Raw genomic sequence first — 14,629 nt, forward strand, 5'->3', positions numbered from 1 at the left:
TTCGCTGGAGTTTAGAAGAACAAAAGGTGATCATAAGTACCAGTAGTAGAATTAGGCCATTCTACTACTAATCAGGTCCACTATGCCATTCTCCCCATTACCTCTGACACCCGCACTAATCAAGAATCTATCTATCTCTGCCTTAAATATATCCACTGACTTTGCCTCCACAGCCTCCGAATTCCACAGATTCACCACTCTCTGACTAAAGAAATTCCTCCTCATCTAAAAGAACGTCTTTTAATTCTGAGGCTATGACCCTCTAGTCCTAGACTCTCCCACTAGTGGAAACATCCTCTCCACATCCACTTTATCCAAGCCTTTCATTATTCTGTACGTTTCAATGAGACCCCCCCCCTCATTCTTCTAAACTCCAGCAAATATAGGCCCAGTGCCGTCAAACGCTCATCATATGTTAACCGACTCATTCCTGGGCCTGAGATCTTATTGAGAATGGAAGATCCAAAGAGGGGTTGTTGAGGAAGAGGCTTGAAGGCTGTTTCCTTTACCTGGAGACTCTCAGGGTATACGATTCCATAGATGTAGGCAAATGGGACTAGCTTAGACGGACATCTTAGTCGGCATGGACGAGTTGGGCCAGAGGACCTATTTCCATGTTGTCAGAGTCTATGACCATAAGGTAGTAGTCATTTTAAGCACATTAAGAGGGTGATTACATAGTCTCTACCCTGGAGGAATTCAACATCAACAACGCTCAAGAATTGGATACCTTCCAAAGCAACCCACTTGATTGGCATACAATCCTCCATTTTAAGCTTGAGCTTCACTGCCACACCATGGCTGTGTTGTGCATCATCCACAAAGTACGCAGCAGTCGGTAACTCTTCAAGACATCCCTAATTTATGGCCTCCATTACCTATCACAAAGGCAGAAGGTGCATGGGAATGCCAGTGCCCGTGGAATCACTTTCAAGTGACACACTTGCCTCATTTTGTGATGTTCCCACTTGTGGGAGTCTAGGACCAGAGGCCACAGGCTCATAATGAAATGATATACCTATAAGAAAGGAGATGAGGAATTACTTTAGTCAGAGGATAATGAATCTGGGGAATCTATTGGCACAGACGGCTGTGAAGGCTAATAGATATTTTTAAGGCAGAGATTGACAGATTCTTGATTAGTACAGGTGTCAGGGGTTATAGGGAGGGGACAGGAGCATGGGGTTGAGAGGGAAAGATAGATCAGATTCGTGTTAAATATTGCTCCTCTAACCTTAAACATATGTTCTCTTGTTTTTAATTCCCCTATCATGGGTAAAAGACTCTGTGTGTTCACCCTATCTATTCCCCTTATGATTATATACAACTCTATACGATCACCCCCCCCCCAGCCCCCTGCGCTCAAAGAAAGAATTAAGTGGTTGGCTTTCCAACCTCTTCACTGGGACCATAATTAAAAATGATGACCTTGTTACACTACAAATTGTACCAAACAGCTTTAACAGAAATGCCAGATAGGAAAGGGGAAGAGAGCTGATCAGAGGGTGGGATTTGGAGAGTGAGCCCAAGTGTAAATTTGCACTAACCATTTACACTAATCCTGCATTAATCCCTCATTCACCCCGCATTCCCATCAACTCACCCAGATTCTTGCATGCACCTATGGCCTTGTTTACAGTGGTTACATAACCTTCCACCCTCATGTCTTTCAGACAAGGGAGGTTAACTGGAACACCTGGACCCATAAGATCATAAAAAAAACAAAAGACATAGGAGCAGAATTAGGCCATTCGGCCCATCGAGTCTACCACACCATTCAATCATGGCTGATCTATTTCTCCCTCTCTACTCCATTCTCCTGCCTTCTCCCCATAACTTTTGATGCTTTTACTAATCAAAAACCTATAAATCTCTGCTTTAAAAATTCCCAATATCTTGGCTTCCACAGCCATCTGAGGCAATGAATTCCACAGATTCATCACATTATCAAGGAGTTAAATCAACCGATTTCGCCAGAGGTGGTTGTAGGTTTGTCCAAGAAAGAATACGTTTTAACTCTTTCTGTGCCTCTCCCGGTAGACATTTGTGTCTTTAAAGAAAAGTAGAAGGTGCCAAATTCATGAAGAACGAGAACAGCAGCCTATTTAGAAAAAATATGACAAATCTGAGGCAATTTGATCATAGCTATAACCAAAGCTGTTTCAAATCCATTTTGCTATTAATTAGTGTTCAGTTTAGGTTGATTAAGAGAGGGCATTACTGGTGCATAACAGTGCATCTCATACATGGCACACTTTTAAGAACAGATTTGATCTACTGTATTTTTCATACCTGAGGTAATATTCCTGATGTTTCATCTCTCTATGTAACGCATGAGTGTATTCTAATTTAGTTTGTATTATTATAATTTCCTCTATTTTTTCATAGCAGGCTGAAATTAATTAATTTCCAATTCTGGTTATGTTTGCAAACAGTATACTCACAATGGGCAATGCAGAATCACAAGAACCTTTGAATGACTCGGAGACTGAACCGGCAACACTGAAACAAGACAAGGTAAACTGGTCTTTGATTATCTTCAATTAATTTTCAATGGGTTCCTAATTTAATCTTAATGAAGTTAGACACAAATGCTGGAGTAACTCAGGCGGGTCAGGTAGCATCACTGAAGAAAAGGAACGGGTGACATTTCAGGTCGAGACCCTTCTTCAGACAGAAGTTTTAATGAAGTTTTACATTGAAAGAACAACATGGATAAAGCATGTCACATCCTACAGTAAGTTCCTTGAATCATTATTGTGAACTTCAAATGGCAGTCTAAAAAAAAGAGGACCACAGACCTTCCAAAGTTTTTATAGCCAAAATACTAATCCAATGGAGTCACTATTGTGATGTAAGGAACAAAGCAAGGAACACAACTTAATACAGTTCCCTTCGAGAGCAGTGTGATAATTACCTGTTGACAATTGTTTTCATTGGTTGAGAGGGAAATATGGTTTGGACTAAGTCCAACACTGTGAAATAATGCTATATGATCTTTTATCTCCTTTTGATGGACCAGATGAAGTCCTGGTTTAAAAATGACACCTCTATCTGTGTCTGGAACTTATTAGAGTATCAGTTTAACATTTGCTCTTGAGTATCTGTGGGGCAACTAGAATCCATAACCCAATGGCAGATGCTCTCAGCCACCAATTATGATATGGGAGACATGCTTGGTCAATGGGATTCAGGTAGACTTGAACATGTACTCGTCCAATTAATGCCGAACAATACAACACAGCCGAATTGTATAGTTATAGCAGCAGTCAGGAAAGTGTCAAAACTACATCCTTGGTTCACCAAATCAATTCCAACTGGAAATTTACTGTGGATCGCAAACCCAGTGAATTTTCTTTTGAAGATAGACACAAATTGCTGGAGTAACTCAGCGGGTCAGACAGCATCTCAGGAGAAAAAGGATGGGTCAGGTTTCGGATTGGGACCCTTCTTCAGAGTTACTCCAGCACTTTGTGTCTACCTTCGGTATAAACCATCGTCTGGAGTTCCTTTCCACACAATTTGTTTTTGTTGATTTTTCTGCAAACTGGGAATCTAAAATGTGAACTCTTATACATCAGCTGGGTGATCATTTTCCTGAACATCTTTGCTCAGGCTGCCTGGACCTACCTGATATCGCGGTTGCTAAACACTTTAATTCCCCTTCCCATTCCCACACTGACTTTTCCGTCCTAGGCCTCCTCCATTGTCAGCGTGAGGCTAAATGCAAATTGGAGGAACAGCATCTCATATTTCACTTGAGTAGCTTACAACCCAGGGGTATGAATATTAACTTCAAGTAACCCCATGCTTTCCCTCTCACTCCATCCCTCCCCCACCCAAGTTACACCAGCTTTTTGTTCTCACCTAGCAAACAACCAACCTGTTTCCTTTATCATTGTTACTATTTTGCATTTTATCTTTCATTTGTTCTATATCTCTCTACATAATCGTCCATATCTCTCGTTTCCCTTTCCCGTGACTTTAAGTCTGAAGAAGGGTCTCGACCCGAAGCGTCACCCATTCCTTCTCTCCAGAGATGCTGCCGGTCCCGCTGAGTTACTCCAGCATTTTGTACCTAGAATAGGTGCCAGGTTAATGGTGAATCAGTACTTGAATCTAATTACTTGCAGCAGAATATCCAACCACTCACCTGCTTTTGTAGACTGAATATTTATGCAGCAGATCTAGTTAAATCTCTTGGAGTGGATAATCCCCAGCATGTTGATGATGGTGAATTTGGCAATGGTGATGCCTATAGACAGAGTCATAGTCATACAGCATGAAAGCAGGCCCTTCATCACAACTTTCCCATGCTGACCAACATGCCCCGTCCATACTAGTTCCTTCTGCCAGTGTTTGGCCCACATCCCGCTAAACCTTTCTTCAAGTTCAAGTGTTCAAGTGAGTTTATTGTCTTATCCTTGTATCTGTTTATTAACTTCTTATCCTTGTATCTGGTGAATATTAATTGTTCCTTATCGACTGAAGTCTATTGAATAATGGGGAAGAGAGTGGGGAAGAGAGTGGGAGAGAGTGCGAGTGTGGGATGAACGAATGATGGAAGGTTTAAATAGAGTGGATGTTTCCAGCATTGGGAGAGTCTAGAACCAGAGGGCACAGCCACAGAATAAAAGGATGTACCTTTATATTGGAAATGTGGAGGAAAGATATGAATCCCAACCAAACTCACGTTTCAGGTCGAGACCCTTCTTCCGACAGGTCTCAACCCGAAACGTCACCCATTCCTTCTCTCCAGAAATGTTGCCTGTCCCGCTGAGTTATTCCAGCTTTTGGTGTCTATCTTTGGTTTAAACCAGCAGCTGCAGTTCCTTCCTACACAGGTAGGATTGACCGTGTGGCCCTCTTTATTTATCCTGAATTATAACAAGCAGGTAAGATGAGTGTGAAACGGCAGGCAGCTGATTTATGGTCAGCATTCCCTCACTCTGATGGCATTTCCTTCTGACACAAGCTTGTAATCAATGGTGGTTGAATAATAGTTTAGATACTGAGGAAATGTTCACTTCCCTGTTATCTCTTTGCATGTTGTTCATTTATCTAAAACAGGAGCTGCATTTTGAAATACTTCAGTGCATTTAAAATGTAATCTGTCCAACATGATTATTGCAGTCATTAAGTTTGAATATTTTTGTCCCTAGTGTTAGTGAACGGGGTGATTGCTGGTGGGCACAGACTCGGTGGGCTGAAGGGCCTGTTTTCCCGCTGTATCTCTCAGGTCTAACGTTTAAAGTCATAGAAAAGCCTTTGCATTGAACCAACTGCCAGTGTCCTTGAAAGGCTTGAATGTTTGTGAACATTTAAGAATTATTAAAAGGATATTATTCAAAAACAATTAAAAGAATAATTTAAAGCACAATTTATACATTTTCTTATACATTGCAAAGGATAAGATATACTGTAGTGAAATGTCCAGCTAGGACAGAGCAGTGAATCTGCAGCTACTCATTCAAAGTAGTTTTATGACTTGATATTAAACATAGATCACAATGTAACCATTTGTCCTTTGGCCTTCCTCATAGAGATGAACTATGTTCCAAAAAGCCAAAGAAATAGAGATAAATTGAGCTCTTGTTTTCACACAGTAAGGACCTTAGTTTTGATCTTGGTATATTGACATTAACACTAAGTCCTTTATATTCATAAAACTGTAGTGTATGTGACTGAGATCTGCAACCACATAATATATTATTTTGAATCAAGGAGGGTAAGAGTTTTTCAGAATGGTTCCATAGACTTCTAGAGAGGTATAAATATTATATTGTATAATTCCCAATATACTTGTGTTTTATTCTTTAAACCAAATAATGATCAGTGTATGTGAATGTTGTATTCATGATAGAGAACTGGTCTGTAGGGATTTTCTTTGTTGGTGAAGAAAATCGAATAATTTACATGCAATTTTGTCAGACATTAGTAAAGACTTTTGTGTCACTGATGTAGTGAAGTATGTACCATACATTTCTGTACAATGTGCAAATTGTCTTGGTTTTGCTACTGTTAAACAGTCCAGTTATTTATTTCATAATACAAAAATGTTACTGGTGCCTCAGTTAGTCACGCACCAATTATGAATTAAGTCGCTGTATTATCGTTTGGTAATTATACACATTTTCCTTCCTCAGACTGGATCTAGTCATGAGATTATTCAGAATGGACCGACTCAGCAAAATACCTTGCAAAGTTCAGTTCAGGGTAAGAGTGAAACTGGTATGACAGAGTTATATCTATAAGTTAAGATGAACAATGCTTTTTGTAGCACTCTTCTGTTTGGTCCATGTTTTGGGCTTTTGGATTTTGTAGCTGATTGCTTGGAACAAAGCTAGCCATCAGTAATTTAACATTTAACAAATGTCATCTTGCACTTCAGATGATTTAAAACCTGTAGTCAGTTTAAAGTACCTGCAGCACCAAAGTATATGTATGATCCTGCAAATACATTCAGGTGCCAAACCAAAGGAATTATTCATCTATTTGTACACATGGATTAACTGAGAAGGAGATCCAAAGCATCTATCTAGCATTGAGCAGGTGCACGTTGGTGTAAATTGGAAATTGCTTGCTGCTGGCAGAGAAGAGATCTCAGGGATTATAACTCAGACCTCATCTAAATCCCACGAACCATTCCACGAAGATGGGAGAGTCACTGACACATCCGTGCCTAAATGGCACCAGTCAACAGATGGCATTTCAATCTTAACAGCCGGAATTACCATGAAGGACCTCATTAAAAAAACTAAAATGAACCTGAGTTACAAGGGAGAGTTTAGCATTAATGCTGGGTCTGTCTGGTGGAGAAATCAATGTTTTTTATTAAGGATTTTCATTCTCATTGTATTCACCTGATGGAAGACCCACTGTAGCTTGCCACTTAACTGGTCAAGTGGGATGTGGATTATACCAAGTAGTTGTATAAAACCTAGGCACGGTGGCGCAGCGGTAGTGTTGCTGCCTTACAGCACCAGATACCCGGGTTCAATCCTGACTACGGGTGCTTTCTGTACAGAATTTGTACGTTTTGCCCGTGACATTTGTGGGGTTTTTCTGGGTGCTCTGGTTTCCTCTCACACCCCAAAGATGTACAGGTTTGTAGGTTAATTGGCTTGGTAAAATTATAAATTGTCCCTGGTATGTGTAGGATAGAGTGTGGGGATCGCTGGTCGGCATGGACTCAGTGGGCCGAAGGACTTGCTTCCACGCTGTATGTCTAAACTAAACTAAACAAATCTGGTTTAAATGCTGCAACCCTTTTCTGTTTGGCTACAACTGAGTGGAAGTGGTGGTCCAGGTTGGGTAACCTTGACCAGTAATGGCTGGATGGTAAAGCCACTCCATCGAGACATCACACACACTGACCCAGTTTGTTCAAGGCAGAGTGAAACATATAGTCTTTCAAATGAAATATCTCCCGAGTAATAGTCAAAATACAGGATGTGTTTTGCACTATTTTGGCTCAGTGCTTCCCACCTGACTGTTAAAGCTGATATCTTATATCAGTTAAAGCTGATATTTCATATTATAATGACACAGAAGGAAGCCAACCAACCCACCAAATCCATAATAGCTCCTAGGATAGTAATTTGTGTAGACCATTTTATTTCTCTCCATTTTATTTCTCTCTATTTAAACTACAGCAGATATACGACTCTTTCAGTCCTTTTTGCCGTTAATCTACAGAAAAGAGTAATTTCCAATAGTTAGTAAACCAATCTTATTGGAATTTAGGATAGAATATAGACCATAGAACTGGAGCAGGCTCTTCAAGCCCACAATGTCCATGATCAACATGGTGACAACTAGCCTCATCTGCTGCACATGATCCACATCTCTCCATTCCCTGCATATCCAACGCCTGTCTAAAAGCTTTTTTAATGCCGCTATCATATCGACCTCCACCACAATGCCTGGCAGTGAGTTCAAGGCAGCCACCACTCTCTGTCTAAAATAACTTGCCCGGCACAGTCCTTTAAACTTTGCCTGAAGCTATGCCCTCTGGTCTATGACATTTCCACACTGGGAAAAATGTTCTGAATGCCTACCCTGTCTATGCCTCTCATAGTTTTAGAAACTTCTGTCAGGTTTCCCCGCAACTTCCGGTGCTCCTGAGAAAACCATCCAAGTTTGTCCAATCTCTCCTTGTAGCCAACACCTTCTAATGCAGGCAGCATTCTGGTCAATCCCAGGGATGTGGGAAGAAACCCGGCATGTGGAGCAAACCCACACAATCAAGCATCCCCACCTGGATTTAATTACATCTCCAAACCCCGCCCCTCCCACCATGGAGGTGGCCTCGCTGTTATTTTCAACCAGAATTTTCGGATCACTGAACTCATCTTCCCCCCAGTAGCATCATTTGAATTCCTCGCCTTCAAAACCCTTTCGTCCATGACAGTCATCCTCATTTACCGGCCACCTAAACCAAACCCCTCCTTCCTATCTGACTTCACTGAACTCCTCACACTTGCCTCATCCCTCTCCCCACGTCTGCTGCTACTTGGTGACTTAAATATTCACATGGACTCCTCCACCTGCAAGCTCGCATCTGAATTCGCCTTTTTACTTGACAACTTCTCTCTCACTCAGCACGTCACCTTTCCCACCCATGACAAAGGTCACATCCTTGACCTGGTCTGCTCCACAAATCAACCGGTACTCGACCTCCATCCATGCCTCTTCCCCCTCTCTGATCATAAGCTTATACGGTTCACCATCCCTTCTCCGACACCTCGCCCCCGCTTCCTCCGAGAAATCACCTTCCGTAATCTAAAATCCATTGATCCCCTCCATCTCTCTGACCTCCTCTCCACCACTCTCCCCCTAGACTCAGCCCCCATCTCACCTGATGATCTCACAAACCATCTCAACTCCACTTTGTCTACCTCCCTTAACACTATGGCCCCCCTCAAAACAAGAACCGTAACTTTCAACACATCTTCACCCTGGTACACACCTGCACTTCGTAAACTGAAACTGGTCGCCGACTTGAACGACTCACAAATAAATCATCTCTCACAGTCCACCTTGAAGCTTACAAACTCCACCTCACTGATTACAAAGATGCCCTCATTGCTGCAAAATCTGCCTACCTCTCCTCCATATTCACTGATCCCTGCCTAAACCACAGAACCCTCTTCTCCACAGTGGGCAACCTCCTCAAGCCTCGAGCAAACACTCTCCCTACCTCTACTCCGGTTCTCTGCAACTCATTCCTCCACTTTTTCGCTGATAAAATCAGCACCATCTATCAATCTTTATCCCATGTACCCAAATCCCCAGCATCTACTCCAACACCTACCAAGGCCCCTCCTTTCAACATCTCCACTGACCTCCTTACCCCTCCTCCACACTGCTTCCTCTCCCAGTTTGACCTGGTCACCCCTATTGAAATCTCCAAACTCATCAGCTCTTCCAAACCCACTACCTGCTCCCTCGACCCTCTCCCCACTCTCCTGCTGAAGTCCTGCCTCCCCGCTCTCTGCCGCTACCTCACTTCAACTCTCTTCAACTCCTCATTGTCCCAAGGAATTGTCCCCTCCGCTTTCAAAACTGCTGCTGTCACACCAATCTTAAAGAAACCTGGTCTTGATCCCTCCTCTCTCATTAACTATCGCCCAATCTCAAACCTCCCCTTTCTTTCAAAAACCCTGGAGCATATCGTTGTGTCGCAACTTCATTCCCACCTCCTTGCATATAACCTACTTGAACCCCTCCAATCTGGCTTTCGCCCCCTCCATAGCACAGAAACTGCTCTCCTCAAAGTCCTCAACAACCTCCTCACCTCTGCTGACACTGGTTCTCTCAACATCCTCATCCTCCTCGACCTGAGCGCAGCCTTCGATACAGTGAATCACAACATCCTGCTCACCAGACTCAAAGACCTCGGCATTGAAGGCTCTGCACTCAGCTGGCTCCGTTCCTACCTTTCCAACAGATCCCACTTCATCTCTCTCCACAACCACACCTCTGCTACAGCCACAGTCACTCAAGGTGTTCCCCAAGGCTCCGTACTCGGCCCCCTCCTCTTCATCATCTACATCCTCCCCCTTGGTCAGATACTCCGCCACTTCAACCTGGACTTCCACTGTTACGCCGATGACACCCAGATCTACCTCGGCACCAAATCCCCCCACAACCCCCCCCCCCCCCTCTCCCATATCAACTCCTGTTTGTCAGCTATAAAAACCTGGATGCAACATAACTTCCTCAAACTCAACAGCGATAAGACAGAATTCCTCCTCATAGGCTCCAAAGCCACACTCAGCAAAATCAATAACCCCACTCTCACCATCGACGGCACCACTGTCTCCCCATCTCCCAAGGCCCGCAACCTTGGCGTGATCTTTAATTCCACCCTCTCCCTTGAGCCTCACATCCGCCATGTCATTAAAACCTCCTTCTTTCATCTCCGCAACATTGCCAAACTCAGACCCTCTCTCACACCTCCCGCTGCTGAAAGACTCATCCATGCCTTCATCTCCTCCCGACTGGACTATTGCAACTCACTTCTCCTTGGCATCAGCTCCACCTACATCAACCGACTCCAACTGGTCCAGAAAGCAGCCGCCCGACTCATCACCCACACCAAATCCTGGCATCACATCACTCCAGTCCTCAAACAACTTCACTGGCTTCCCATCTCCCACCGGATCACCTACAAAATCCTGATCCTCACCTACAAAGCCCTCCACCATCTGGCCCCCCCCATATCTCACTGACCTCCTCTCCCCCTACCAACCATCACGGTCCCTCAGATCCACATCAGCCGGTCTCCTCCCCATCCACAAGTCCAACCTCCGCAGCTTTGGGGACAGAGCCTTCTCCAGGGCAGCTCCCAGGCTCTGGAACTCCCTCCCCCAACTGATCCGCAATTCCGTGTCCCTCGCCATCTTCCAGTCCTGCCTCAAGACCCATCTCTTCACCTCTGCCTATCCTTAGCCCCACGTCCCCCTCCCTTTTCATCTGTGCATTAATTGCCTCATATTGTGTTTTGAATTGTATTCTGTCTTTACTTTGTGTACTAGTCATGTCTCTACTATTTATTTCATTCCCCTTACATGTTTTTCCTCTACCTGCTAAATTTTTGTAAGGTGTCCTTGAGACTCTTGAAAGGCGCCCATAAATAAAATGTATTATTATTATTATTATTACAATCATGGAGAAAACCTACAAACTCTATACAGACAGCACTGCAGGGCAGGATTGACTGAGGTCCCTGTAGCTGTGGGAGCCACTGCTAATTGCTGGGTCAACATACTATCGTATTTGCAGAGCATTTGGGGGAAGAAGTAGCTTTAAGATTCAGATTCAGATTCAGATTCAAACTTTATTGTCATTGTGCAGTGTACAGTACAGAGACAACGAAATGCAGTTAGCATCTCCCTAGAAGAGCGGCATAGAATATGAGCAATAAATAAATATATTTAATTGCATACAGTCATAGTAGTGCAATTATTTTTTCCTGGTGGAAGGAGTGTCCGGGGGGGGGGGGGGGGGTGCTTTGGCAATCATCGAGGTACAGTGTTGAGTAATATAACAGCCGCAGGGAAGAAGTTATTCCTGGACCTGCTGGTCCGGCAACGGAGAGACCTATAGCGCCTCCCGGATGGTAGGAGGGTAAGCAGACTGTGGTTGGGGTGAGAGCAGTCCTTGACGATGCTGAGCGCCCTTCGCAGACAACGCTTGCTTTAAGTGTAAAGATGCATGAGATACCAGCCTGTTGCATTTACAGATCCATGGTGCGGTGGCGCAGTGGTAGAGTTGCAGCCTTACAGCGCTTGAGACCCAGGTTCGATCCTAGCTACGGGAGCTTGTCTGTACAGAGTTCATACGTTCTCCCCGTGACCTGCGTGGGTTTTCTCCAAGAACTTCGGTTTCCTCCCACACTCCAAAGACCTACATGTTTTTAGCTAAATTGGCTTGGTATAAATGTAAAAGCTGCCCCTGGTGTGTGTAGGATAGTGTTGTGCGTGGGGATCGCTGGTTGGTGCAGACTAAACTAAAACTAAACCACGTAATGCTTACATCAGTTGCTCTTAGTGGTGTGTTTCATGCACAAGCAACGGTACTACATTTCATGTTGATATATAACATACATGTAATGATAGTATGTTTATATGTGAACAACTAAAATAACAATTTTATAAAACTTACATTTACCAGCTCCCCCAGATCCCATCATTTCACTGTCAAAAAGTAGCAAGTTGGATGTTGAAAATAGCCATTCACTGCAAATAACTTGCACGATTATGCCACCAAACAATAATGACTGTCAAACTCACTGCACTATTCTTCATTTCTACTCCTTGGTTCACAGCCATTTTTCAGATGTTAGATGGTTTTAGAAGTAACTGAAAGGAAACAATAAAAATAATTTATTACCGTCATTTTTGAAAAAAATATATAGACCTTGTGTAAGAACAATGCTGCATTGGTGCTGATTTATAAAGGCCGACTGAAATCCACAAGCATGTATATGTTTATTCTAAGAAAGCCAATATGGAGCAACTTAATCTATCTCTGACATGCAGTACTCGTTCCTCACCAATAAATGGCTCCAGTGTACCTCTGTAAAACAGGTCCGTGCTTGTTTCATAGAGAATCTAAACACTTTAACTAATGAATCCTACGTTGCCAAAGGCCTTTTAAGACTCATGTTGGAGATGTGGTTGAATAGTTAGTATTACTGCTAACTGTACATCTCAATGGACAAAATTAATTCTGCTATATTACTTGAACTTTGGGCGTCAACCTATTAGCACACAGTACAGTCTTTAAACACCAGCATCCTGGTAATCCACTCTTGTAAACCCTTTATGTACCCTTCACTGTTTGCACTACTGATCTATAAGCAAACATAGCTAATCAGTATCTGGAGATGCATATTTGCACTAGAGCTATTGCCAGTCAGCATAGTCACTAGTTATTTCTTAGGATTTACCCTGCCTGACTTCACTGAGTGAAACATCGACTTTCTTGGAGCAATAACTTGAAAGGGAGAGTAGATTTACCTACAAACACTTAATGTGTCTTTGGCAATAACTGAATGATCTAATGCAAGGGTCCCCAACCTGGGGTAAATTTATCCCCAGGGGGGGAAATTTCACCAACCCAGGGGGTAAATTTGTTGATTCTGGATTTGTACATATTTTTTTCTCATTGCCTGACTGTGTTTGGTTCTGGTAAACCGGTATCTGCTCATCATTAGTTGTTCATAAATAAGTGAAATAACATTGTTATGTGCTATTACAGTTGCCAGGGATAAACGGGACGAAAAAGGTTGGGAACCCCTGTTCTAATGTTCATCTTATGGTGTCAGAAACTAAAACAAATGTACTTGGTGCCTTTACCTTGGATATGAATCTTTAAATATCATATAGATATATGTTTCTGAATGCAAGCATTGGAAATACCAAGGGTTAAGAGAGTGTGTTTTGTAGATTAGCTGTTTTGCTCTTCAAAGAATCTACTGGGGATTCATCAACAGGCATTAATTTGAGATGGCACCAGGAGTTCCACCATGTACAGTGGAAACGCGTAATTATCAAACTAGTTATTAGTTTAAACTATGCAGCACGCACATAGGCCCTTCAGCCCACAATGTCCTTGCCAACCATCAAACATCATTTTATATTAATGTTATACCAATGCCATTTTATTCCCTCCCACCTTCCCATTTACGACCCTCTCCCCCCCATATTACACCAATCACCTACACATCAAGGTCAATCCACAGTGACAGATTAACCTACCAACCAACATGTTTTTGAGATGTGGGAGGACACCAGAGCATCTGGAGAAAAAAAGTACTGGAGTAACTTCTGAAGACCGTGTATAGGCGACATTTCGGGTAGGGACCCTTCTTCGACCCGTCCCGAAACGTCACCTATCCATGGTCTCCAGAGGTGCTGGCTGAGCTACTCCAGTACTTTATGTCCTTTTTTGTAAGCCACCAGCTGCAGTTCCTTGGACTTCTACTGGTGCATAGTAGAGAGCATACTGACTGGTTGCATCGTGGCCTGGTTCGGCAACTTGAACATCCAAGAGCGGAGAAGACTGCAAAAAGTTGTAAACACAGCGCAGGCCATCACCGGCTCTGACCTCCGCACAATCGAAGGGATCTTTCACAGTTGCTGCCTCAAAAAGGCAGCCAACATCATCAAAGACCCACACCATCCTGGCCACACACTCATCTCACCACTGCCATCGGGAAGAAGGTACAAGAACCTGAGAACTGTAACATCCAGGTTCAGGAACAGCTTCTTCCCTACAGCCATCAGGCTTTTAAACATTACAACGTCATAAGCTATGAACTACAATAGATTATTAATAATATTATTATTATTATTATTATTATTATTATTATTATTATTATTATTATTATTATTATTATTATTATTATTATTATTATTATTATTATTGCACTGTTATTGGGGTTTTTTTCTCTGAGTTGTTATATTATTTATTATGATGACATATTCTGTTGTGATGCTGCCAGTAAGAATTTCATTGTTCTATCTGGGACATATGAGAATAAAATACACTTGACTATGTTGTCACAAAAAAACATGCAAACTCCACATAGATGTGACTGGAGATCAGGATCAAACGT

At 42.7% G+C, this 14,629-nt stretch overlaps 1 protein-coding gene across 6 annotated transcripts in view; it reads left to right on the forward strand.

The window, feature by feature from the left end:
• bcas1 (brain enriched myelin associated protein 1) overlaps positions 1 to 14,629 on the forward strand; it is a 95,686-nt gene that overhangs the window by 16,733 nt on the left and 64,324 nt on the right. For 5 of the 6 annotated variants that reach the window (XM_033041559.1, XM_033041560.1, XM_033041563.1 and 2 more), the window contains exons 3-4: positions 2,436 to 2,517; positions 6,147 to 6,216. In XM_033041559.1, the coding sequence (XP_032897450.1) occupies positions 2,446 to 2,517; positions 6,147 to 6,216 (142 nt within the window). In that variant the 5' untranslated portion in view covers positions 2,436 to 2,445. Of the gene's footprint in view, positions 1 to 2,435; positions 2,518 to 6,146; positions 6,232 to 14,629 lie in introns of all 6 variants that reach the window. The other variant, XM_033041561.1, reaches the window with a different exon arrangement.

Source organism: Amblyraja radiata, chromosome 23 (assembly GCF_010909765.2).
Source record: "Amblyraja radiata isolate CabotCenter1 chromosome 23, sAmbRad1.1.pri, whole genome shotgun sequence".
Lineage (NCBI taxonomy): Eukaryota > Metazoa > Chordata > Chondrichthyes > Rajiformes > Rajidae > Amblyraja > Amblyraja radiata.